Genomic DNA, 27,429 nt, shown 5'->3' on the forward strand with positions numbered 1-27,429 from the left:
CTCTTCACATTGTAAAAGAATGTGTTCTACTGTTTCATAATGATGACAAAACCTGCACACCCCAGAGTGATGTCTTCCAACAAGGTACAAGGAATAATTAAGCATAGTATGCCCGATTCTAAGTTGAGTCAATATAATTCCATCCTTTCTTGTTTTACCCCTTTCTCCCATCAATCCTACAGTTTTGCTTCTTCTCTTGGACTCAACTTTTGCTTGTCAGTCATGGAGTATGTGAACGAGCCCTGATTGAGAACCTTGTTAGCAACGAGTGGTATTGCATTCATTACACATGTACTGTCTACAAAATGTGCTGCAGTTTCCTGCCCTGGCAAAGCTTTCCAAACCTAAACTGCGAAATACAATGGCTGCAGGCAGCAAAGAACACTGCTAGCTGTATTTTGTCTTCCAATTTGCAGTCCATTCTGACTTGAAAATTTATCACCAATCCTTCATTGTTGCTAGGTCTAAATCCCGGAACTGCCTTGGGAATTCCATAGATGACTGCAGTGGTTCAGGAATATGGCCCACTTGCACCTTCTTGAGCAATATGGGATCAATCATGCTTTGGGCTTGTGTTGCAGCCAGTGGCACGGGGAACATTTCACTGGGAGAAGGAAGAATGAATTCAATTAAATACCTAACCCCTCTTGAATGTATGATTGCGAGATACCTTTACATATGGGGTCATGGTGAGGATGGAGGTGCGGTTGGGATAAGGGATGTGAGGATCCTAGGTAGATGCTTTATGTCAGCAACTTAAATTTTCGTGCCATAAGAATGGCATAAGCTCATTATGGGTAGGTGATGTAGAAGCTGCAATATTAATCAGTCGGACTGCATGTCCTTTTTCTGTGCTATAGATTCAACTTCATTGGGTATCCTGCATAAACTTTGCTCACAACCACCCCATAACTAGTTGTTGTCATTCTTTATGAGAGCATAGATAGGCAGAATATAAAATAGCTCCAGCACTCTAGTAAGAATTTTCAATTTTGTTTTATTATCTGACCTACCAGTTTGATTTAAATATTTATCAATTTTTGAATGAAGAAACTTCTTTGGATAGATTTGATATTGTAGGTTTTCGCAAATGAATTTGCCTGAGGCATTTTATGTTTCAGAAAAATCATAGCAACTCATTTATTGTACTCCAAAACATTGAAAACAAAGTATGGTAAAAGTACTTTACATAATTATATCATCACTTCAGACCAGTCTCATAAAGTGAGCCCCAACGCAATGTTGGTAGCTGTGAATTATGAATGTTTCTGCCAATTACATCACCCTAAAATATTTGTTGATTTAAATGAGTGTTTTATGGTTCTATTCTCTTTGTATATTTTGTGGTGGTGGAATGGATCATTTATATATAACTTCTGTTTCTTAAGCTCTGTCATGATGAAGTTCAAGCACTGTTTGAAATTCTATGTTAGGGGTAAACAGTCCTATATGTAGCCTTCAAAGCATAGTCATTGTTGTTAAGTACAGGGAAGTGGAGACTGTATGCCTAGCAGTCCAAACAGAATAGAAAATGATAAATGGGAAACAATCCAATCCATTTATGGTTAATGATGGTAAAAGAGAGTTGTTAATCAGGCCATCAGAACAACTCCACTTTCTTCCAAATAGCGCAGTGTTTGTAAACAAGTACTAGGTGACTCAGTTTTGAGTTTTGCTCCAAAGTAAAATTTATGGATTGTAGACTGTACACAGTGGGCTGAAAAATCACGTTTCTGAGGAAAACCTTATCAATGAGATGAAACTGACACCAAAGCATGCAATCTCTAAAGCTAATGTTGGTGCAATATCAATTATTGTATTTGATACTTAGTATTTTCATTGAAATAAAATCACCCCTTTTGCAAAAGCAGCTGATGTGGATTAATCTTGAACCTGTTGCTGTTTGGTTCTTTGTAAAGGCAATGCATACACTAAAACATAATTACACTCATAGGAAGACTTAAGATGAAGAAGTTCACCCGTGTACTGTTAGATCATCTTAACTTCTTTCTGAAATTAGTTTGGAAGAAATTTTAAAAAGTCAGAATCAGGTCTGTTATCACCAGCATGTGTCATGAAATTTGTTAACGTAGCAGCAGCAGTTCAATGCAATACATAATATAGAAGAAAGGAAATAAATAAATAAATAAATAGATAAATTACAGTATATGTATATTGAATAGATTCAAAATTGTGCAAAAACATAAATAATATATAATGAAAAAGTGAGGTAGTGTTCACAGGCTCAACGTCCATTTAAGAATTGTATGACAGAGGGGAAGAAGCTGTTCCTGAATTGCTGCGCATGTGCTTTCAGGCTTTTTTTACCTCCTACCTGATGGTAACAATGTGAAAAGGGCATGCCCTGGGTGCTAGGTGCCCTTAATAATGGGCGCTACCTTTCTGAGACACTGCTCCTTGAAAATGTCCTGGGTACTGTCACAACCATGTAATTTGGCAGCACAGTAGATATATCAATTGTGCTTGTGAATTTGTACATGTCAGCTAATTATTTAAGCGTGATAGTATTTAACTCCATACTTGTTGTTGTAATGCTTGTCAAGACTTGTACAGAGCACAGCATCACTTTGCTGTTATTTGCATCAACTCTGAAGACTGGCGGATTTCGTTTAATAATTAGATGTTCTTATCAGCCGCAGTGTAGGCTTCTTTTCCTGTTTGAGAATTTTAGTTAATGGCCCTGTTCGGCCTAGCATTTATTGTTATATTTTCCCTTTAACAATGTTCACATTAAAGCTTTGTGAACTATCAACCTGCTTCAGTGTTTCTCACTCTGCTCTTGGGCCATATCCAAACCTGGTGGCAGCAGGTCTCAAACACACAAAGATGGACCCAGCAGAGAGAGAGCAGCTGACCTTGGCCATGAGATTCATTGGTCAGGTAGGAGACAAGCTACAGGCAATAGAATCTGTTCTCAGTGAAGTTACGGAGGCAGTGAGGCAGATAATCTTGTGCTGACAAGCCCAGTCTCACTTGGAGGAACAGGTATCATACCTAGCTGCAACTGTTCAACAGCTCACAGCAGACAATCAGACTTGGGTGTCTGCGATTTCCGCACTCACGGCCACCATCCGCAAACTTACTGTGAACAGCCAGCATCAGCTAACAGCCATTAATGTTTTCACCAACACAATTCGGCCGCCTTAGTCCCACTCCCAGCATCTCGCAGGTCCACCTTTTCTGCTGCCCAACAATCTCTGCTACTAATGCTCCCGTTCCCAGACCAAACCTGGCTCCCACGTCCGGACCAGAGCTGGCTCCTGCATTCGGACCCCACAGACATTCATGTCCGTACAAAAATCCTGGTGATCCTGATGGCGGCAAGAAGTTTATTACCCAATGTGAGCTGATATTCCAAGCCCAGCCTGGTCGTTTGGGTGATGCTATGTGAAAACTGGTGTACATGGTCAATTTTCTTGATGGACCTCCACTCAGCCTATTCAACGCTTTACGGGAGCAAGGACACCCTGCAGCCCAGTTGTTTCGACATTTCGTGCTGGAGTCAAGGAGGGTTTTTGATCTTCCAGTATGGGATCAGGAGGCTGCCCACCAACTCTTGGACCTGCACCAAGGCAGAGGAATGGTGAGAGCTTATGCAGTTAAATTCCATACCCTTGCAGTTGGAATGAGAGAACTCTCATCACTGTCTTCCAGCGTGGATTGAATGCAGGTGTCCAGCATGAGATTGCCATATGGGATGAGCAGGACAGTCTGGATGACCTGATTAATCTGGCTATTTGAGTTGACAACCAGGTAACTGAGTGGTGCAGGGAAAGAATGTTTCAAATTTCCTATGTGCCAGCTGATCACCATCTTTCCTCACCCTCTTCCCCTCCCTCACCACCCAGCACCCATCCCACGGACACGGAGGAGCCTATGCAAGTGGGGTGCATAAACCTGTCTCAGGAGGAATGAGAATTGCGCCGGAGAACAGGTTCCTGCCTCTACTGTGGTGATCCAGGACACTCCTGGGCGGCATGTTGCAAGTGTCCTGTAAAAGAGAATACCCATCAGCAGGGAGGGGAATGCTGATGGGTCAGTTCCCTCTTCAGTCAGCTTCCCCTAATTCTGTAATGCTTGCAGCTTCCCTGTTGTGGAGGTCTCAGACCCATGAACTTAAGCTGTTTATCGACTCTGGTGCAACCAGGTATCTCATGGACATCTCTCTTGCTCTAAGATGAGGAGTTCCAACTCAGGAATTAAGAGAAAAGGCCAACGTCAAGCCACTAGACGGTCACCATCTGGGGACCCGCGAGATCCGCCTTTCCACCCAACCCCTCCAACTGGTGCTCGAAGGCAACCATCTCTTTCTATCTGGTTAATTCACCTGAACTGCCACTGGTACTTGGTCTCCCCTGGTTATCCCGACATAACTCATGGATTAATTGGTCTCTGAAGGTACCCCAAGAGTGGGTACTGGCGTGCCTGTCTCCCTGTCTGAGTCCAACTCAAGCTTTGTCCCATGAACCCTCTCCTGCGTCAGCTAAGGATGTGGACCTGTCTGGGATTCAGGCTGAATATGCAGATCTCCTTGAGGCTTTCAGTAAAAGAAAGGCCACCACCCTGTCCCCACACCAGCTATAGACCTCCTACCTAGCACTAGTCCTCCCCTGGGGCCGGCTCTTTTCCCTTTCTCATCCTGAACCAGTGGCTATGGAGGAATACATCAAGGAGGCACTGAGCATAGGGTTTATCCCTCTGTCAACCTCACCGGCAGGAGTGGGCTTCGTTTTCGTGAACAAGAAAGATGGCAAGCTCCGTCCCTGCATCGATTGTCGGCCCCTGAACAACATCACTGGGAAGAACCGCTACCCTCTTCCCCTGCTGGCGTCTGTGTTTGAACATCTCCAGGGAGCAACCATATTTTCCAAAATTGATCTGCGCAATGCTTACAATCTGATTCGCATAAGAGAAGGGGATGAGTGGAAAACGGCTTTCAGCTCTTCTAATGGCCACTATGAATACCTGGTGATGCCTTTTGGTCTGGCCAACGCCCCTGCTGTATTCCAGGCCTTGGTTAACAATGTGCTCAGGGACATGTTGAACCAGTTTGTGTTTGTGTATTTAGATGACATCCTCATCTATTCCCAGTCCCATCAGGAGCACGTCCAGCATGTCCAGAGAGTACTCCAGACGCCTTCTGAAAAATGACCTGTACGCTGTGACCTGTACATAAAGACCAGGTGCCATTTTTGGGCTATATACTTACCCCATCCAGTGTTCAAATGGATTCTAGTAAAGTTCAGGCAGTTGCAAACTGTCTACAGTCAAACAGGTATGGCGCTTCATGGGGCTTGCAAACTTTTATCGCCATTTCATCCAGGATTTTGGCTCTATCGTGGCTCCAATTAATGCACTCACCAAGAAGACCTCGGCAGGATTCCATTGGATGGACGATGCCGACCGAGCATTTTCCGAGCTGAAGCGATGTTTCACCACTGCCCCGCTGCTGCAACTCCCAGACCCATCTCAGCCATTCATTTTCGAGGTGGATGCATCCGATGTGGGCATTGGAGCTGTCGTCTCTCACCGCTCGTCTGCGGATAGCCAGCTGCACCCCTGTGCCTTTCTTTCCCATCGGTTGACTCTGGTCGAGATGAATTATGACGTTGGAAACTGTGAACTTCTGCCATCACGGAGCCCCTGGAGGAATGGCGACACTGGCTGGAGGGGGTAGAGCATCCATTCTTGGTCTGGACAGATAACAAGAATCTCTCCTATATTCGGGATGCTTAGAGACTCAACTCTCGTCAAGCCCGGTGGGCTCTCTTCTCCACACGGTTCAATTTTGTCCTCACTTGTCGTCCTGGCAGCAAGAATACAAAGGCTTTCCTCCCTTTTTCCAGTCCAAATTTGCTTTCTGTGTGATTGCCAAAACCTGCTCTGGTCTCAGTATATCCTTTTTTAAACCTGAGCGGGTTAAATCTATTTTAACTTCCATACGAGCTCTCTTATGCATTTAGCTACTAAACAGTAGAAATCTTACAAAGGAATGGTACCTGTTTTACAATCAGTGAATGTGGGTTATTTACACAGTGTCTCCATGTTGCGTACACACCTTGCAGTGTTTGAATTGTGACAAGCAAAAGCTACTAAATGCGCTTGTTCATTGTATTCCAGTAGAAACATTAATTTGTCTTGAGGTTGTAGCTGGAGTTTATAGCTTGGGACTCTGCTGGATAAACTATTCCAGTTGTATCAAAGTTTCAAAGTGGTTTAGTGAGATGATACTAGGTTGTGAGGACTTAGTTGGAAGATCTTGGAGCAGTAAAAGTTAAAGAAAAATTGTAAGTGTTTAGAATTGAGAGATTTTTTCCACAGTGAATCGGTAAAAGAAAGCTGGGAATTTCATATTAATCCTTGAAATAGAAGGTTGAGGTTAGAAGTAAACATAAAATTAAGGGTCATTCTAACAAATATTATTTATATTAGTGATAGCTGAAGTTGTCTCAATCAGAACTCCTCAGAGGAAATTAGATTCTGTAAACACTTGAAAGGAAGAACTACGGGTATGGATTAAGTGCACCAGTCTGATCCAGAATGCACATCAAGATTGGTTGAAGTAGATATTATTCTAAAAAGTAATTTCTGAGAATAGATTTGATATACTTCTGTGTTCAGAATGCATTAATTTTAACACAATGCATATCAGAATCTGGTTTATTATCACCAGCATGTCGTATGAAGTTTGTTAACTTAACAGCAGCAGTTCAATACAATACCTAATCTACAGAGAGAAAAAATAAATAAAATAAAACAATAATAATAAATAAACAATAAATCAATTATGTATATTGAATAGATTTTTTAAAAAAACATGCAAAAGCAGAAATACTGTATATTAAAAAACAAGTAAGGTAGTGTCCAAAGTTTCAATGTCCATTTAGGAATTGGATAGCAGAGGGGAAGAAGCTGTTCCTGAATCGCTGAGTGTGTGTCTTCAGGCTTCTGTATCTCCTTCCTGATGGTAACAGTGAGAAAAGAGCATGCCCTCGGTGCTGGAGGTCCTTAATAATGGATGCTACCTTTCTGAGTGATGCACCATCAATAACTCTGAGACGTGAGTTAAGGTAGGCTTTTATTGGCTGGAAGAAAGCAGAAGCAGCAAGCGACCACCACACAACATTCTGGAGACTGAGGAAGGGGCTGTGCCTCCAATCGCCTATATACTGGGGTCTGTGGGAGGAGCCACAGGAGCAGTCAGCAGGGGGTCGTGTCCAGACAGGTATATGTAGTTCACCACACTGAGACAACGCTCCCTGAAGATGTCCTGTGTACTTTATAGGCTAGTGCCCAAGATGGAGCTGACTAGATTTACAACCTTCTGCAGCTTCTTTTGGTCCTGTGCAGTAGCCCCTCCATACCAGACAGTGATGCAGCCTGTCAGAATGCTCTCCACGGAAGATCTATAGAAGCTTTTGAGTGTATTTGTTGACATGCCAAATCTCTTCAAACTCCTAATAAAGTATAGCCACTGTCTGCCTTCTTTATAACTACATCGATATGTTGGGACCAGGAGATCTTGACACCCAGGAACTTGAAATTGCTCACTCTCTCCACTTCTGATCCCTCTGTGAGGATTGGTATGTGTTCCTTCATCTTACCCTTCCTGAAGTTCACAGTCTGCTCTTTCATCTTACTGACATTAAATGCCGTATCAAAATTTCTAAACAACTGTTCGATCATTATAGCCATTATATTCTGTGAGACACAAGAGAATGCAGGTGCCACAATATGGGAACAACATTGTGCTGAAGTTTAGCGGGTCGGGCAGCATCTACGGGAGGAAAGGAATTGTTGATGTTTCAGGTAGAAATAAAGCAACAGCACTTAGAGTGGAGAGATGAGATGCCCTCTTAGTGTAGGTGCTTTTGTGAGATTGCATTCAGTGCTGTCTGCGTGCCGCAGCCTGGAATCCATGGCATTTACTTAATTCATGCAATGCGGCAGGTTTCTGAAGCAATTTATTGCAATTGACACAAGATAAACAGTCTATAGTACCTGAATAAAGCATACTTTATGAAAATAATAAACTCAATCCTGCATATTTACTTCAGAATTCACGCAAAGAGATCAAAACAATTATCCACTATCCAAAACAATTAAGTAAATTATGTGCACATTATATAGCATGGCCCAGCATTTTTATGTTAACATTAGTGCCCCATATTAGTTTCTTGCCAATTAATTTAATCAAATACTTTCAATATAATTCCCTATTCTGTTCTTCCATGTGCTCTTTTCTAGATTTATCTTAGATATCTGTGATAGCCTCCTTAATACATATATTTCAGAAGCAAGTTCCAATTTTTTGAGAAACTTCTCCTGAATTCTTTGTTCTGAATGATTTGTTAGTCACAAACTACAATTTATAACCTGTACTTACTGAATCCTCAAAAGCAGATGTATTTCTAACTTTAACTTCTTCATAATTGTGAAGATCTCTCTCTGATGCTCTCTAAAGAATAGAAAAAAAGCCAGTCATGTGAGACTGTCGTAACCTCTCACCTTTGATACCAGATATAGACTAGTTGAAAGTTTGTATGTGTGTTTCAGGTATATATGCCATACACAATCAAGGGATGAGCTTTTTGATGTTTTAATATTCTGAGATTTATTCCCACTTCAGGTTTGTAAATGCTCTTGGGCCCTCGTGCAAGATTCCTCTATCAGTACTGACTTGGTTCAAGCCGATCCCTGTGTCGTTTAAGGCTTTATGGGACATATGTGTCACCCTTGAATCCTAGGGCTCTTTGGTAACAATCTTTATTCTGAAATCAGTAACTAGCTTTGATGGTTGTGACATGATGGCTCTGCTGAAGTTGTCACATGATACAATGCTAAACAGTGATAGTGTAGGGTAATGTAATTGGGAGAAATTTACATAAAATACAACCACCGACATTGAGTTGGGGTTGGACATGATGACATTATTACATAAAGATTTTGAGCAGGCTTTTGTGTTTAGGTTCTGGATTCAAAAAAATATGCTACGGGTTTTATTAACCATAAAACGCCTCACTTCACTTTATTTGTGAAAACCTTACAGTGGTGACCCTGCTGCTCTAGGTTGATCCAGTTGCTTTAAAGCTGCTGTAGTTTGAGGAGAAAAATGTTGTTACTTGGCTTGTACAAGCTGAGGCCTAATTTGCTCTGTGAGAAATCATTGCCAATTCTACCATGTGGTAGTGTAGTGTCACTCAGCTATTCCACAGCCGTGAGGGTGGTGAGTCTGCTTGTACACCTAGCTGACCATGATGTTACGAATGCAGCAGCAATGAATATGAAAACTGAGACAGGGTTTAAAACAAATCCCGAGGTTTATTAACCTCTGCTCAAAACTTAGAAAAGTAAATAAATGACTAACTTAACTGGAAGTTAACAGTTAGCGGCAATATCTAACAAAGTTAGAAACTGTTCTTAACAAGTTCTCATCCAAGCACAGACTTAAAGTGATAAATTCAAAAGTCCATGTGATTTATACAGTCATTAAGGAGAGACTTCCCCAAAACAAACGATTCCTTCGAAGTAACGACGAATCTGCCGATCCCACAGCCGGAAGATGCCTTGTTCGCAGAAATCACGAAGAAATAAAAGGAACTGACCTTTTGACTGAAGGGTGGTCACTGCAAAAACCTTTCCACTTTGCAGGGGTTTAACTCAAATGTGCTTGCCACAATTCCTGAATGAAGTCACAAAGGTCTATCATTCCCCAAAACGTTGAATGACATTAACTTTATCCAATCCTTTGAACTTGGATAACTCTGGTAATGCCTTCACTCTCTGATACTGGACTCTAAGGGAAAAATAAACGTGCCATAAACAAAACCGGTGGAGCCTCCACACCTCCGACTGGCAACAACAACATTGCACAAAAATGAAAATGAGAACTGCGTCACAAACCGCAGCTTGGTTTAAATACGGTTTGGAACATGCCATCACGTGACATCACATCACCCCACGGTCAAGAGACAATTACATCATCCCACTGTTCTGTGTTCAAACTATGAGCATGTAACAATGATCGCTGAAAAATCACCTTCAACAGTCTTTTGGACTATCGGAGTCTGAGCGTGCCAAACAGTTGCTCTCCTTGGCAATGGAGAGTGCCTTTGGAGCTAAAGGACCACATGCTGTCTCTCCTGGGATATCAGCATCCTTGTTCTGTTTTCAAAGAGCTCTTAATGGAGCAAATGCCTGATCAAGTTCACATAGCCCTCAATTATGCACCCTTGAAGGACCATAGGAAGCTTGCTAAAATGGCTGATAGTCTACAGTTAGTTGGGCAGAGATGCATCACTCATCCTCCTTTCTCTACCTCTATAAACCCGGTTAGCAGGGCTCCCAACGTAAGTCCAGCCGCAGCTGCGGAACAGTTGACGCCGGGCCTGTGTTTTTGCCACACTCGTTTTGGAAGTGCTGATCACCTTGCAGCTTTGACTGTGCCTGTGCATAGGAACATCAGAGGTCTGTGAACAGTGTGGGTTCCGGCTGCCAGGGTCATCTACTGTTCATTATGGACACCCTTTCAGGGTGACACTTCCTGTGTGACAAGGGTGCTCAAGTGTGTGTGCTGCTAGCATCACCCTTTGATGGAAAGACCTGGCATTGTACGCTGGTCAAATAGCTCTGGGCTTCATCCCTCTATACTGGTCCAATGGTGGTTGCCGCCCATGTGGTGATTTCTGACCCTTGTCACAGTGTTTGTTGACCACAAACCCCTCGTGATGCAATGGCCAAAACATCAGATCCTTGGTCTGCATGGCAGCAATTCCACTTGGCCTACATTTCCAAGTTCACAACTGATGATAGATGATTTATCAAGGAGAAAATAATGCCATGGATGATTGCCTCTCATGGCCAGCCTTCGAGGCCGTGCACATAGGGTTTGACTCTGCTGGCATGGCAGCCGACCAAGTTACTGACCCAGAGGCCCAGGCTTACTGAACAGCAGTCACAGGCCTGTAGCTGGCTGATATTAAGTTCAGGGAAGCTGAGGTTTCTCTTCAATTGCGATGTCTCAACTGGTCGCCCTCACCCCATCGTGCCCGCAAATTGGAGATGGACTGTTGCATCCGGACTGGAAGGCCTCACAGAAAGTGGTAGCACTGAAGTTTGTTTGGCACAGCATGATTGGACTGCAGCTTGTGTGGGGTGCCAACAGGGAAAAATTAACTGTCATGTTCAGACGTCATTGGCACCTTCAGAGGCCCCTGCGTGATGGTTTGTCAATGTGGACCTTGTTGACCCTCTTCCCCCACTCCCCTGCAATTCCATGCACCTTCTTACCATGGTGGACCTGTCACAAATCAGCAACAATGAACATATAATTTGTTTTTTATAACAAATAAGCATTTGTTAAACACTGCTAAAAAAAACCCGAAAGTAAACAAATGACTAACTTAACCGGAAGTCAGCTGCTGTGCAGCAGCTCGAACGGTTCTTAAAGTGGTAATGCGAAAACAGTTCTTAAAGTGGTAATGTGAAAACAGTTCTTAAAGCGGTAATGCGAAAACAGTTCTTAAAGTAGTAATGTGAAGGTCCAAAGTTTTACACAGTCAGTTAAAAGGAGAGACTTCTTGAAAGGTGTTAAATTAATACAATCGAAGGAAATAAATGGCTTAAAAGGCACTGACCTTTCTTTGGTGAATCTTTGTATCCAACTCACTGGTCTTTTTTGGCAAAGCAGGAATTATCACGGACACAAGTTACTACTTCCTCATACGAAGATTAAACAAAGGTCGAATCTGTTTCACCATCGACATTAACTTTCCAAATCCTTCAGTATGTCTGAACTCTGACGAATCTTCAATCTCCACTGACTTTACTGGCAGTATTGTAGCGAAACTGCCGGCAATAACCTTTGAGACTTAAGGAAGAAAATAAAGCTCCACTTTAAAATAAACCTGCTTCATAACATCAGAATACGCAGCAACGTGGAATCACCACTGAAATCATCCACCGACTGCCCTGCGCCACAGGGTGGGGTTCTCCTTTTAGACCCTGTTGAAGAAAACTATCACATGACCTCTCACTGGCGGGAAAATGATGTCACTCCCCCATCACAAGACCATTACCTCATCTCCAGTACAGCCTCAATTGCATCACGGTCACGTGACAGGTACAAGATACCCACGGGTACGTAACAGACCGTACCCTCAGGTGGCTAGAGGTCATCCCTCCAGCACTGACGATGGCTGCAGACGTGACTCAGGTGTGGCACCCTATCTGATATTTCTTCTGACTGCGGTCCCCAATTTATTTCAGACCTCTGGGCTGTGATGGCCCAGAACCTTGGTGTTAGGCTACATCACACCACAGTGTATCACCTAATACGTACACAATGCTGGAAGAACTCAGCAGGACAGGCAGCATGTGAGAAAAGAGTAGCCAACATTTCGGGCCAAGACCCTTCATCAGGAATGGGGTATCATCAGTGTATCACCTGTAGTCCAATGGTCTATGTGAACAGTTTCACTGCTTCTTGAAGGCTGCTCTGAGGGCTTCCCTGACTGATGAGTGTTGCTATGATTGGCTCCCATGGGTCCTACTAGAGCTTAGAACTGTTCCAAAGGAGAACCTGCAGTTGCCTGTGGCAGAGTTGGTATACAGGCATGCATTATGAGTGCCAGGGAATTCATTCCCGATGCCACGACTGCCTGGTTGGCCTCTCAACAGCGTTCCAACTTATTAGAGCAATTTTTAGCTCACATACATTTGGCAATAGACTTTGACTACCTGTCTTCACATCTGAAAATGTATTGTGGATTTAATTTGGAGTGCAGCTCTGAACAATGGGTTCCTAAAAGCTGTGAATCCCAGACCAGGCAATGCTGATTAAAATTCATTTGGATGTCTGTGGTGTGGATGTAAATCAGGAGGTGTGAAGGTTGTACATAGTCTCAAAGAAAGCATTGTCCATACATCGTAAATCTAGAATTGGTCTTTGATGTTTGGCACAAAATATCGAGCCCACATTAGGCCAGCCTGACCTTTTGACCGAAAGTCCCACTGTATAATGCCTGCTGTACCTTGTCTTGTGGAATAGAGAAGCTGTTTTGTATCTCCCAGTACTTTTCTCCAGTGACCTCATTCACGCAATACACCATCCTCAGTAAATTCAAATCCTTTTCACCTATTTTTACCTCCTGTCGTGGCATACTCTTGGATTCCGGTTGACTTACATTCCACCTCGTTTATTTTCATCTGCCCATGACACACACCAACATTCCCTTAGTCCCCCTTACAATGGCCTGTTCCATGTTTTGGAATGTGGAGAAAATAGATAAGAGGGGGTAATCCTGAACATATTTAAATAGATCACTTTAAATCATCCCACCAAGATGATGAGAGGTGACCCCACAGAGGTGTACAAGGTAATGAGAGGCATTGATTGTGTGGATACCCAGAGGCTTCTTCCCAGGGCTGAAGTGGCTAGCATGAGAGGGCATAGTTTTAAGGTGCTTGGAAGTAGGTACAGAGGAGATCTCAGGGGTATGTTGTTATGCAGAGAGTGGTGAGTACATGGAATGGGCTGCCGGCGGCGGTGGTGGAGGCGGAAATGATAGGGTCTTTTAGGAGACTTCTGGGTAGGTACACGGAGCTTAGAAAAATAGAGGGCTATGGATAAGCCTAGGTAGTTCTAAGGTAGGGACATGTTCGGCACAGCTTTGTGGGCCAAAGGGCCTGTATTGTGCTGTAGGTTTTCAATGTTTCTACGTTTCTAAGATTTGGAGTACCCCCACTGCCATGTCCTTGGCCTCACAGCATGTCAATGGACCTTTGGATGAGCCAGAAGCTCCTGCTATTCCTCCACCCATGGAACACAAGACCCAAGCCGGGTAGCTTGACCGAGCACCAGACAATCTCACAATGCCCATTTTAGTGAATTCTGGAGGTTTTAGGTGATGGAATTGGGAGAAATGTACATAAGTCAGAACCACTGACATTGAGAAGAGGAAGGGTGAAAGAGGAACCAGAATGGGGAATGGAAAAAGAGAGAAAGGGAGGGTGGGAAATTACTGGAATTTAGAGAAATTGATGTTCATGCCATCAGGTTGGAGGTTACCTGACGGAATGTGAGTTGTTGTTCCTCCAATCTGAGCATGGCTTCATTTGATAGTAAAAGAGGCCAAGGACACACATGTTGGAATGAAAATGCAAAGTATATTTCCCACCAGGTAATCGTTCCTTTTGTGATGGAGCAAAGTTGCTTGATGAAATGATTCTATGTTGAGTGTCACTGATGCAGAGGAGGTCGCAAAGAGAGCAGCAGGTATAGTAGATGACCCCAGCAGATTTGCAGGTGAAGTGTTATCTCACCTGGAAGGTTTGGGGTCCTAATCATTTGTAGTTTGATTTGAGACAGCTCAACCATATCAGCAGGCAATTAAAACCAGACAAAGGAGGATCAAGTCTTGTTTAATCAAGGACATTAGTTAATGATTTGGGACTTTACACAAACCTGATAGCTTTGAGGTCACTTTCATTGGTAGCTCTCTGTTATTTCCATATATTTAAAGGTCAATTCTAATTTTAATCCCACCATGTAGGATTTAGGTCACATTTTGAGGAATATTAACTAGATCCACTCTGTAACTGGTTTTAATGAGGTAGCCACAACAGATTTATACCCATGCAAGGCTGAACTACATTTATTTACTCTTTCATATTTAAATGGTATTGATGGGAAAATCATTGATTTGTGAATTTAGCTGACACACAATAATGAACTACAAGCTTTTATATCTGAACCTGACAAGATGGAGAAAACTGTACTAGGAAGCTTGGGATGAAGCACTTTTTACTGCGAGTCGGCTGGAGGATGTTGCAGCTGCTGCCGTTTACGTTCAGGATGCCTCGGTCCTTGTCCTGTACATGAGTAATGGCATCAATGTCACTTATCAGAAGGTAAAGTGGGATCTGCAAAGGAGCACTGTCATGTGGCTTCTCCACTGTTACCTATGATATCTGCTGGACTGAACACATCTGGGTACTTCAGCAGAAGCACCAGGAAAAAAGGAGGTGACCAGGTGGGGCTGTAAAGTGGCACTTACTCTCCCTTAAGTCATACAGGCTAATTGCAATCAAATAATCTACAGATTCTGATCAATGTAACATAAATCACCAAATTAATGTTAAGAACAATGTCTGATTTCTTAATCGTAGCAGGAATTGAAGAGTACAACAGGTGTCTTTTATAACATTGTATTGTGGAATGCCACTCCTAAGTTAGAATTTTACCAATGGCTTTGCATTGCTTGAATTGCATTTTTTTTGTAAAGCCAGCAGTTTGCAATTTTATGTATTCCCCATTGTGTAATTTCTTATCAGTTATATTTTATGATTTGTTTTTTGAAAAGCAAGAAATGCAATGGAGACTCGCCATTAAAATTGAGCTTTAAGGTAGCTTACTCATTTAATAAAGACTGTAAAGGCATTACAAAGATGGTGTGGCCTTTATGTTTATTATGTAGAAGTAATTTTGTGTATCACAGTTTACCACTTTGCTGTATATCACTGTTCAATTCACACCCTCTGAGCTTCCAGTTTCATGTCACTTTAATTCATGTTATTACTCCCACCCTGATTTCTTTGTCTTTCACCTCCCACCAAGCTCCAGTAATGTCCACCAATTGCTTATATGTACGTTTCCTTTGGCAATACATATACCAGTCTCAAACTCCAGTTTAAACCCAGCATACCCAACACTTCAAGAATAGGCAGTGGATAAGGCACAAATGGAGGTGGATGGATTGAAATATGTCTACTTTAATGTAAGAGGTATCAGGAACAAGGGTGATGAACTTTGGGCATGGATCTATACATGGAACTATGGTGTTGTGGTCATTACAGAGACTTGACTATCACAAGTGTACCAATGGCTGCTGGATGTTCTATGTTTTAGATGTTTCAAGTGGGTCAGGGAGAGAGAGGTAAAAGAAGTGGGGAGTAGATTTGCTAATCAGGAAAAGTATCATAGCTGTAGAAAGGGAAGCTGTGTTGGAGGGATTGAATACTGAGTCAGAGTGGGTGGAGGTCAGAAACAGGAAGGGAGCAATCACACTATTGGGAGTATTCTATAGATACCTCATAGCAACCGAGACACTGAGACACAGATTGGGAGGCTGATTTTGGAAAGGTGCAAAAATAACAGGAATATTGTCATGGGTAACTTTAACTTCCCTAATATTGATTGGCAATTCTGTAGTGCAAAAGGTTTAAATGGGTAGAATTTGGTAGTTGTGTCCAGGAAGGATTCCTGACACAATACATAGACATGTCGAAAAGAGAAGAGGCCATACTGATCTGATGCTAGGCAATGAACCAGGTCAGGTAGCAGATCTCTCAGTGGGCGAGATGTCCGAGACAGTGACCACAACTCCCTGATCTTTACTATAGCCTTGGAGAGGAATAGGGACACCTGGTATGGGAAAGTATTTAAATGGGAGAGAGAGAATTATGATGCTATTAGGCAGGAACCTGGGAGCATAAATTAGGAACAGATGCACTCAGGAAAATGTACAGCAGAAATGTGGAGTTTGTTCAGGGAGCACTTGCATGGAGTTTTGGATAGGTTTGTCCAATAAGGCAGGGTCAAGATTGCAGGCTGAAGGAACCATGGTTGACAAAAGACATGGAACATCTCGTCAAGTGTAAGAAAGAAGCCTATTTAAGGTTTAGGAAGCAAGGATCAAATAGGGCTCTAGAGAGTTACAAGGTAGCCCCGGAAGGAGCCTAACAAAGGACTTGGGAAAGCTGGAAGGGGATATGAGAAGGCCTTGGTGAGTAGGATTAAAGAAAATTCTAAGGCTTCCTACATGTACGTGAAGAATAGGAGGATGACTAGTGTGAGTGTAAGACCAAGCAGTGATGGAAGGGGAAGCATGTTCCTGGGGTTGGAGTTAGTAGGGCAGGTTCTTAATGAATACTTTGCTTCAGTATTTACCAGTGAGATGGACATTCACGGATGTGTGGATAGCATCAAACAGGCTGAAATACTGAAACATATCGACATTAAGAAAGAGGATTTCTTGGAACTATTGAAAAGCATTAGGATAGGTATGTCCCTGGAGCCATACGGAATATACCTCAGGTTACTACAGGAAGTGAAGGAAGAGATTGCCGCAGCTTTAGTGACGGTGTTTGAGCCTTCACTGGCCACAGGAGTAGTACCAGTAGATTGGAAGGTGGCAAATGTTGTTCCTTTGTTCAAAAAAGATAATAGGGATAATTCGGTGAATAATAGATCAATGAGTCTTGTATCAGTGGTGGGCAAGTTACTGGTGAGGATTCTTAGAGAAAGGATTCATGAGCATTTGGAGAAGCATAGTCCAATTAGGGATAGTCAGCACGTCTTTGTGAAGGGCAAGTTGTGTCTCACAAGCCTGATTGAATTCCCAGAGGGAATGACAAAACAAGTTGGTGGAGATAGGCCAGTGGGTGTGGTGTAAGTGGATTTTTGTAAGACATTTGACAAGGTTCCTCATGGTAGGCCCATTCAGAGAGTCAGGGATCATGAGATTCAGGGAAATTTGGCTGCATGGATTCAGTATTGGCTTGCCCACAGAAGGCAGAGGGTGATAGCAGATGGAGCGTGTTCTGCCTGGTGGTCGATGGTCAGTGGTGTTCCACAGGAATATTTCCTGGGATCCCTGCTATTTATGATTTTTATCAATAACTTGGACGAGGAAGTGCAAGGATAAGTTGGTAAGTTTGCAGGTGACATGAAGGTTAGTGGTGCTGTGGACAATGTAGAAGGTTGTCATAGGTTACAATGGGATATTGATAGGAAGTGAGCTAGGGTGAGAAGTAAGTGGCAGGTGGGTTTGAATATGGAAAACTGTGATATAGTATTCTTTAGAAAGTCAAACCTGAAGGCAGAGTACAGGGTTAATGATAGGATTCTTAACGGTATGGATGAACAGCAGGATCTAGGGTCCATGTCTGTAGATCTCTCAAAGTTGCCACACAATTTGATAGGGTGGTTAAGAAGGTGAATGATGTGTCGGTCTTAATTAGTCAGGGAGCATTGAGTTTGAGAGCTGCGAGGTAATGTTGCAGATTTATAGACTAAACTTGGAGTATTGTGTTCAGTTCTGGTCAGCTCATTATAGAAAGGATGTTGGAAACTTTAGAGAGGAGATAGAGGAGATTTACTAGGATGCTGTCTGGATTAGAGAGCTTGCTTTATGAGGAAAGTTTAAGCAAGCTGGGATTTTCTCTTTGGAATGAAAGAAGATGAAAGATGTGGTGGTGTATAAGATGATGAGGGATTGATAGAGTTGGCAGCCAGCACCTTTTTTCCTAAGATGGAGATAGCTAATATGAGAGGGCATAATTTTAAGATGATTGGAGGAAAGTATAAGAGAATGTCTGAGGTAGGTTCTTTGCACAGTGAGTGGTGGGAGTGTGGAATGTACTGCCAGGGGTGGTAGTAGCGATATGAGGGACATTTAAGAGACTCTTAGATAGGTACATAGATGTAAGAAAATTTGAGGATTATGCAGGAAACATTAGATTGATTTTAGCGCAGGATAAAAGGTTGGCATGACATTGTGGGTCGAAAGGACTGTATTGTGCTGTACCATTCTATGCTCTATGATGTAAGGAATGCCAGTCCAGAATTATTGTCCTGCCAATGCTGCTGTAATGAGGGCATTTCAGATATTGTTAGGCCAGAAGCAAAGCTAGAGCACAAGACAGGTAAAGGCCAGCTTTGCACATTGAAATCACAAACAGTGATGTCATTTTCATATTGAAGGAGTCCTGCATGCTCCATAGAGACAGAGAAACCCAGTGGAATAGTTGGAAAAGCTCTGATAAATATGCAAAGGTACATGGAGTATTAATAGTACAGATGGTTAAAAACTGGTCAAGGAAACACGATTTTCAAGAACATCTTAAATGAGGAGACTCACTTGGAGAGTGGTTAGGTTAGAGAGTGGATTTGAAGGTTTAAAGCTTGGGCAAATGAAAGTACACACATGCAAGTTATGGTTTGCTTAAACCGTTAGATGTGCATGAAGCCAGACATTTAATTTGGTTCTGATCTGATCCCTGAAAATTACCCAGCATAATGTTTGGAAATTTCTGTGAGCCTAAGCTTCACTGCCAAGTAGACTCCACCTGAAGTATAGTTGCAGATGCTTTACCATCTGCCATTCTGGAACTACCTAATACACAACACTTGCAGGGGCATATGGGACATGCTTCCATTTAAACGTCGGACTGTGAGTGGCAAATCGATAAGGCCCATTGCAGTTTTGAGCTTCCTGCGCAGATAATTGATCCAGCTGCAATTCAAACAACTAGCCTCCACTCACTTTAGTTCTTCTTATCAATAAAAATGTGCCATGTTACTTCCTTCCCTTCTGCAAACTTATGTTGCTATAGTTTCAATTTTCTGAGTTTTAATTAAATTCTTTATAATATGCTTTAGTAATACTTCAATTTACTCACTTCAATACAATAAGGGTTTTAAATTTCTGCAAGTGCCGCCTTTGGCAAAAGAAGGAACTCTTAGGTCTTTTAATTCTCGATTTCCCACACTTACTCACTCATATCCGTATATTTCTCCAGCTCACTTCCAGCCAACCTCTCCAAATGATCCACATTCTCATCAGTCTTCATGGTGGATTTCCAGAGATAAGGGTTCAAATATAAAGAGTTCATAAAGTATTGTTGTCTAATATAGAGAACTTTTTCATTATAAATGCAACTTTCCTGTTTGGACCCTTAATTCAGTGGCAATGAACAACATTCTTATAAATGCTCCTTTTAAATAATTTGCAGGTTTTAATTTAGATGCTGTTTATATATGGTTTGATGGTAAGTCTGAGAACATTTTTACATACATACGAGTATTTTAATGCAGTTCAAGAGCAGCTTGTATAACAGACCTCTTGTTTTAAGAACAAAAGTTAAAATATTCTAAAGTTATATAGAGACCACATTTGTTGTCATCCTGAAGTTATTTTGATGATGCTTTTTATTGCTGAGGAAGCCTTTCCATCATTTGGAATAATTGGCTCTATTCAACAGTTATCTATCAAAACCAATCTGTCTCCACAGAGGTTACACTTGGAGAGTCAAAATCAGTTCTGAATTGATATATCTTTACATTTCCACAGGGTTAACCATGCTTTCCCATCATGGTGTCTTGCAGTTTTGGCATAATTCAGCCTTTGATTAACACTTCTCATATAAATTTTGAAGAGGAACAATTAATCAGCACAAGAATGAAAGCAACAAATTTAATTGAATAATTTGCATTTGGTATGTAGTTATTTGCAGCTAATGAGTTGGACTTTGTCTTATTGCCTCACCAGAACTGTGCAGACTTGGCACAACTTCATTTTTTAAACAATATCTCTGTTTAACTTTAAATTGTAGTCCTAAAGTAATCGCTTGTGCAGTTAATTATTAGATTCAAAGTAATGAATAATTCTTTTTTTTTCAAGCATGAAGGCCATAATGAATTAGCAATAGTAACCAGCATATATATTGAATATAGAAAGACTTCAAGAAAATGGGGACAAATATGCCAACAATATAGTCCAGACCAACAAGAAGGAAGGTCATACTGGATTTGTTAATGGGTAATGAGACAGGCATTAAATAATATTTTCCAAAAAGTAATCATAATCAATAACATAATGTATACAAAATCATTATTAGGATTAAAAAGAGGGAACATAACATAATTACCAAGGATTAGCTTTTGGCAAGGAACATGAGAATGGGTGAAAGCTGTTGGACAAAGATTTATGATGCAAAATTGTTCTCAGAAAAAAAGACCAAGTAACAGCCTGGGTGTTGGGGGCTGATGTGGACAAGGTGGTATTTCTGAAAGCAAATTAGAAACAAGGAAACTAGAGATGGTATAAATCATTCAGCTATTCAAGCCTGCTTTACCATTCAGTATGATCTTGGCTAATTATCCAAATTCATTCTCCTGTTTTCTCCACATTTCACTTGATACTCTTTCGTCTTTAGTACTATACAGTGTCTAACTCCTTCTATGATATATTCAACAGATAGGCCTCAACTTCCTTCTGTAGTGGGGAGTTCTACAGATTCACCATTCTTTTGACAAAAGCCTTGCTCCTCATTTCAGTCTTAAATAGTCTTAAATTTCACTACTTTGGGGTGCTACTTAGGACTGAAATGTGAACTAAAATGAGGCTATGACCTCTATAACCATCCATGATTACAGTAGTAGTTTTATTGCATGTACATTTCTTGCTTAATGCTACTCCTAATATCTCAGTACTATTTTAGGGTCTATACAGTATATATTTCCCACTAACTTTTTCTATCCTTGATATTTCTTAGCTCAACCCTTATAGATATCACATTATATGAACTGATATCCTTTCTCACTGTTATGTTAATCTTATCTTTAATTATTGACACAATTCCACATTCTTTACTTTATGCCCTTCTTTCCTAAGTATTGAATATTCCTAAACATTCAGTTCGCATCCTTGATCCTCCTGCTATCATGTCTCCATAAATCCAATTATTTCATACCATTTTACTGCATATCCATTTGCCTTATTAATCCATCCACTTTACTACAAACATTCAATACATTAAGAGCACAACTTTTAGCTTTGACTTTCTTGGTCATCTTAGTATTATTTTGCATTGTAATTGTGGTGAACTACATTTACCTGTCTGGACACGCCCCTCTGCTGACTGCTCCTGTGGCTCCTCCCACTGACCCCTGTATAAAGGCGGTTAGAGGCACTGCTCCTCCCTCAGTCTCCAAGATGTTGTGTGGTGGTCTCCTGCTGCAAATTGTGGTCTCTTGCAGCTAATAGAAGCCTATCATTCACCTCCCGTCTCCAAGAGTTATGGATGGTGCATCAGTAATCCTGTTTATTTTTCATCCTTGATTGCTCTGTCGTCGGTTACAGTTTTTCTCCTTCCTGTACTTTGTCTCAATCATAATTTCCACTGCCCATGCCTCCCTAGTAGGTTTTCATCTCTCTCACTTTAGTTTAAACCTCCAGACCAAATATTACAGCCATCGTTGTTAGAGAATTAAGATTATAGTGAAGGGATTGACATTCAATTAATTATGGAAGTACAGCTAATGAGGAAAGATGGAATACTAGTAGAAGAAACAAAAGAGTAATAAAACATGAAAAAAGAATACAAAATGAAACTTTTGGGGATATCAAGATGACATAATTTATATTAAGATTTTATGAAGTTATAAGGCTCATGGCTTTTTAGAACTGTAAAGAATGATATATGTTTGGGTGGAATTAAGATTCCACTAAAGCAACAGCTCCCTACCTGGACCCCTTGCTTAGTAGTATTGCTCTGTGCCATATAAAAAAATTTGGTAACCCCTGGATAAACCTACTTTATGTCACAAAATAAATAATTCAGTTAATTTCAAGATAAACTTTTAAAGACCAAGTTGAATGATTTATTTTCAAAAGGGATTTGATATTGGTATTATTTTTAATAAAGAGAACCAACTTGATTGGAAAAAAGAGCAGAAAGAGCTGCCAAAGGGTGTGTAATGTTGAAAGAACAGATCTGGTGAATCTAGTTTGGTGGGTTTGTTGACACGTTAGTCACAGAATAAGAATAAAATATTTTAGAGGTAACAGTAACAATTAGCACAAGACAAATGAGTTCAGCGACCTAGCTGGGAGGAAGCCATGAAAGTTCTGTATAATATTACGAAAAAGTAAGGGATTAGTAAATAATGCTGCAGAAAATCAGGATAAGGAAGAGCACAAAATCATCAAGAAAGCATCTGGGAAGAATCTTATGCCACCAAATTTGTAACCTGAATGGCCTGTACTGTAATGTTCTAAATGTAGAGAGAGTGAGCATGGGTGACTTGTGCATTCACACTTTTTTTTTTAATTACAGGTACTATTCTGTCTTATATCCTTTAGAGAGGAAGATCTCTGATACAAAGTCCAGAGACTTGGTGATCTACATCTGGATTCATGCAGTATTAGCCAGTGCTCCAGTTTTCGCAGTGACTAGTGTCTCAGACGTCTATGCCATGTCTACATGTAGCAGCTCGTGGAACCATTCTTCTGGACACCTGACTTACGTAATTGTATATCACGTCACCACCGTGATTCTGCCAATAGCCATGGTGTTCTTGGTGATGATTCTGATTCGTAGAGCTCTCAGTGCCAGCCAGAAGAAGAAAGTAATTATTGCTGCATTACGAACTCCACAGAACATAATTTCAATTCCGTATGTTTCCCAGCGGGAGGCTGAACTGCATGCAATGCTGCTCTCTATGGTGCTGATATTTATTGTTTGCAGTGTTCCTTATGTGGTCTTTGTGATTTATCGAATCATTTTTAATATCACCGACATTTCCGTCTTTTTGATGCTGACAGCCATCTGGTTGCCCAAAGTTTCTCTGCTCACTAACCCATTACTCTTCCTGACTGTCAATAAGTCTGTCCGGAAGTGCTTAGTGGGGACCATGATTCAGCTCCATCGCAGGTACAGTAGACGGAACATCATAAACTCTGGTGCCATCAACGATGCCACACTTGAGCCTGGGGTTCGATCAGGCAGTCAGTTGCTTGAGATGTTCCATATTGGACAGCAGCAGATTTTCAAACCTTCAGATGAGGAGGAGGAGGACGTAAATGAGATTAAGTCGCTAGCATCTAGTGAATGCCAGCAGAAAGAAATACCTACTGCCAGTTTGGAGGTGGAGCAGTCTTTAGAGACCAAAGTTACTCCACACATTAACAACGATCCGGGTGCAGTGCCAGGAGCGACAGCAGCAGCTCCAGATTCAGATGCAGTCTCTGACAAGTATGAAATGCAGTTTGGCTTTGGCCCATTCGAACTTCCTCCACAGTGGCTCTCCGAGACACGTAACAGCAAGAAAAGGCTCTTGCCCCCCTTGGGTAACACACCAGAAGAACTGATTCAAACAGCTGAAAAGCAACCAAAGTTTAAAGCAGAGCGGAAGATTAGCAGGAACAATAAAGTCAGCATCTTTCCCAAAGTGGATTCTTAATCCTTTGATTTAGTTAGTAAGAGTGAAGAATGTTTTGAAAACACAGTCCTATCAGTTTCTATAGCACATAGTAACATAGCACTGCCTGCACAATATTGTATGTCAAACTATTTTTAAAGCAAGTGAAGTACAAGCTACAGACTCATTCTTCAATTAGCAGTGCTCCCGTGGCCAATCATCAGAAGGATTTGCATTTGAACTTCCTTGTTTTACCATTTGAATTGCAAACAGTTCATACTTTGACATGGAAGAGTGAGTGGGAAATACTTTAATGCATTGACATTCAAAAGTGAGAAGTTATTTATTTTCTTATTTACTTCGTATAGGATTGCTTAATCTTACTTAAAATTGATATTCATCTGTATTTGAATCTGAAGGTGAAAGTATCAGTTTTTCTGGATGACTTAATCAGCCCTGCTTTATTGCCATCCTGTAGATTCTTGTACTACAGTATCAAATTCAGCCAGAATGCCACGCTCTTTTATAGTCATTCAGTTTCATCTGGGACCAAAGGATGAGATTCTTCCACTAATTAATTAGTATCATTTCTCAAGCCATCATATCAGTTTTTTAAAATGTACTCTTGGAATAAGGGCATTGCTGTATGTTTGAAATTTATTAGCTATTCCTGTGTGGCCTGATAATATGGCACTGGGCATTGGATTTTTATCTCCTTGATATAACTCAATGTATTCTGAGAGATCTCAGAGTCCAGGTAAAACTTATCCTTAGTGATTTGGGAGTGAGGTCACACATGGGTCAAATGGGAGCTGCAAGTTTCATGGTCACAATTATTGAAATATTTTAAAAATTTCTATCTCTTTTGAAATTGAATTCTGGTTCTTAAACTGCCAAGATGGGATTTTAACTTGTACAGTCCGCAAAATGAACCCAGGTCTGTGGATTAATGGTCCAATAATAGAACCAATACACGATCAGACCCCAAATTACATTGATACTGTATAGACTAAACCTTTATATTTTCTCCGCACTTCCCAAAACACACATAAAATAATCTATGGTATGATGTTTCTGTCTGGTATGTACATATATTATTGTTCATGTGACCAAAAAGAAAGAATAGACCAGCTCACTACTTTCAATTAGTAAAAAAATACAATCACTAGTTGTTTGTCTATTTGGTAGGTGTATTTTGATTGACTACTCTGTGTATAATCACTCCCATAACATTATGTGGCTGTTACTTTTATTATAAAATAATATAAAGGAAAAATTTGTGCATCATAGTTTAAGTTGTTTGTAGTTTAATTGTGTTTTAAGTGTTAAAACAATTTTATTTTTATTTCATTTCCTTGAAGCGATTAACTTGCAGGCGTGAACTAAGTTTATTAAGCTGTATGACTGCATACTTTCATATTTGGGAATTCCTAATCTTGTGACAATTCAGAGTTCATTCCACCTGAAACAGGAAGTATGGAACAGTGGAGATGTAGTTTGTGGATAAAAAAGGAAGATAAATACAAATGAGGAAAAGTTGGGATTGTACAAGGTTTTATGGGAAAATTGGTTTATGAACACTGGAAAGAAATAGGAAGAGATTGAGTTCCTTTATGAAGTGTAGTAGGTTTCTAATGTCTAAAACTTCATCATAATCACAGGAGAGCATCAGTGGGAAGCAGCTTTAGAATCATAGAGCTATACAGAACAGAAACAGGCTCTTTAGTCCATTATATCCATGCTGGGGAATAGAATTCCATTGCCTTTTGAGAAATTTTGGGTCAAATTGTTTTGTTGGCATGCTAAATAGGGAAAAAATTGCTTGGAGATACAGCATAGGATATGTCCTTCCTGCCCTTCGAGCTACACTGCCTTGCAAACCCATACAACTGTGATTTAACTGTAACCTAATCATAGGACAACTTATAATGATCAAATTAATCTACCCTGTATGTCTTTGGACTGTGGGAGGAAACCGGATGACCCGGAAAACACCCATGCATTCCACTGGGATGATGGACAGATTCCTTTTAGATGAGGCCAGAATTGAACTCCAAACTCCACTCTTTAATACGTATGCAAAATTGATCAGAATGGATTGGTTAATTTTATTAAAATAATTATATTTTAATAATTACAGATAAACTTACTAGTCATGAATCCCCTGGGGTGTTTGGGGAGGGTTGAGAGGGGCAATGTTTGGGAAACAGTATGCAAATTGTATTTTACTTTTGACAAGTCCATTTAAAAAATTATTTTATTGAATTTTACCATAGGGATTATGGCTTGTTATTGCTTGAAAACATTCTGTTTGTCAATATATGCATTAATGCTAAAGAAATTCCATCATCATTCTAATGAAATAATGGGGAAGTTCATCTGCTTAAGGCTGGCAGATCTGAGTGCACAGTTGGTCAGAAACCTGGAAATTCCAGGGGCAAACTGGAGTGCAGCCTTCCGCAATGCTGGTCCCAAATCCTGGATACCTGGATAATACCTATAGTCTTACTGTGAAGATATGTTTCTCAGATCCTCAGCCAAGAAACATCTTCCCTCTGATCCTGGAGCAAGAACAGCGACCACATTGAAATTTTTGGGTGTATATTCCTGTTTGCATTTTCTTTGAGTCAGTTCAGTTAATTTAATTATTATGTGTGCACACCTACCAGTGTCTTCATATTTAAGCAACTTTATTTTTTAATTGTAGGTGTTTAATCATGCCCTGGTTCAGTAGGATATTTGTGACATTAGGGAAATCCATCAACATTGAATCTCACTGGTAGGTGGTGAGTCTGGGATGGGGCTTCACCAACTTTCAAAGACATACTGGAGGCAAAGCTGATCACTTGCACCCAGGCATCTTGAGTTCTGCTGTACCACACCATTCAGCTGGATTATGGCCTCCCACAGGAGACAGTGCCAAGGACCATTCTGGGTGAGACGGTGTGCCCCAAGGGTAAGTGTGTGCCAAGTCCAGGCAACAGAATTTCCAATCCAATATGTGCTGTGAAGTAAGGAACAGTGATTTTTTTGGTTCTGCAGCAGAGCAGCGAGATAGAAGGGGAATGATTATGTAATAGAGAGATAAGGGAGTACACTACAGCAATAGTACCAGGCAGTTAAAGTCTGCAGCAGGTTCAAACCAGACCAAGCCACAAACTGCAGGTTAAAATCAACTGTAGTAAATGTGCCAGGCTGCCAACCTAAAAACAATCCCATAAACTCCAGGATAGCATCTTGCCTTTGTACATATTAGGTAAAAGTAGAACTGCTCACACTCACGTAGAACACAAAGCACTGAAACTTGAAAGCTCACTACCACATAGGCACTGAAGCTTGACACTGCAAAGGGGTTATGTCACACTGTGGTATACACAGCACATGCCAGGCCAGGATGGTGGCGGATGAGGGGTGGAAGTATATAA

The 27,429-nt window shown here is 41.0% G+C and overlaps 1 protein-coding gene across 8 annotated transcripts in view; it reads left to right on the forward strand.

Annotated features, from left to right (window-relative positions):
- Positions 1-26,697, forward strand: part of gpr176 (G protein-coupled receptor 176) — a 192,867-nt gene extending 166,170 nt beyond the window's left edge. For all 8 annotated transcript variants that reach the window (XM_059955467.1, XM_059955470.1, XM_059955466.1 and 5 more), the window contains one exon: positions 22,921-26,697. In XM_059955467.1, the coding sequence (XP_059811450.1) occupies positions 22,921-24,046 (1,126 nt within the window). In that variant the 3' untranslated portion in view covers positions 24,047-26,697. The remainder of the gene's footprint in view (positions 1-22,920) is intronic.
- The last annotated feature ends 732 nt before the right edge of the window (positions 26,698-27,429 follow it).

This window comes from Hypanus sabinus, chromosome 2, assembly GCF_030144855.1.
Source record: "Hypanus sabinus isolate sHypSab1 chromosome 2, sHypSab1.hap1, whole genome shotgun sequence".
Taxonomy (NCBI): domain Eukaryota; kingdom Metazoa; phylum Chordata; class Chondrichthyes; order Myliobatiformes; family Dasyatidae; genus Hypanus; species Hypanus sabinus.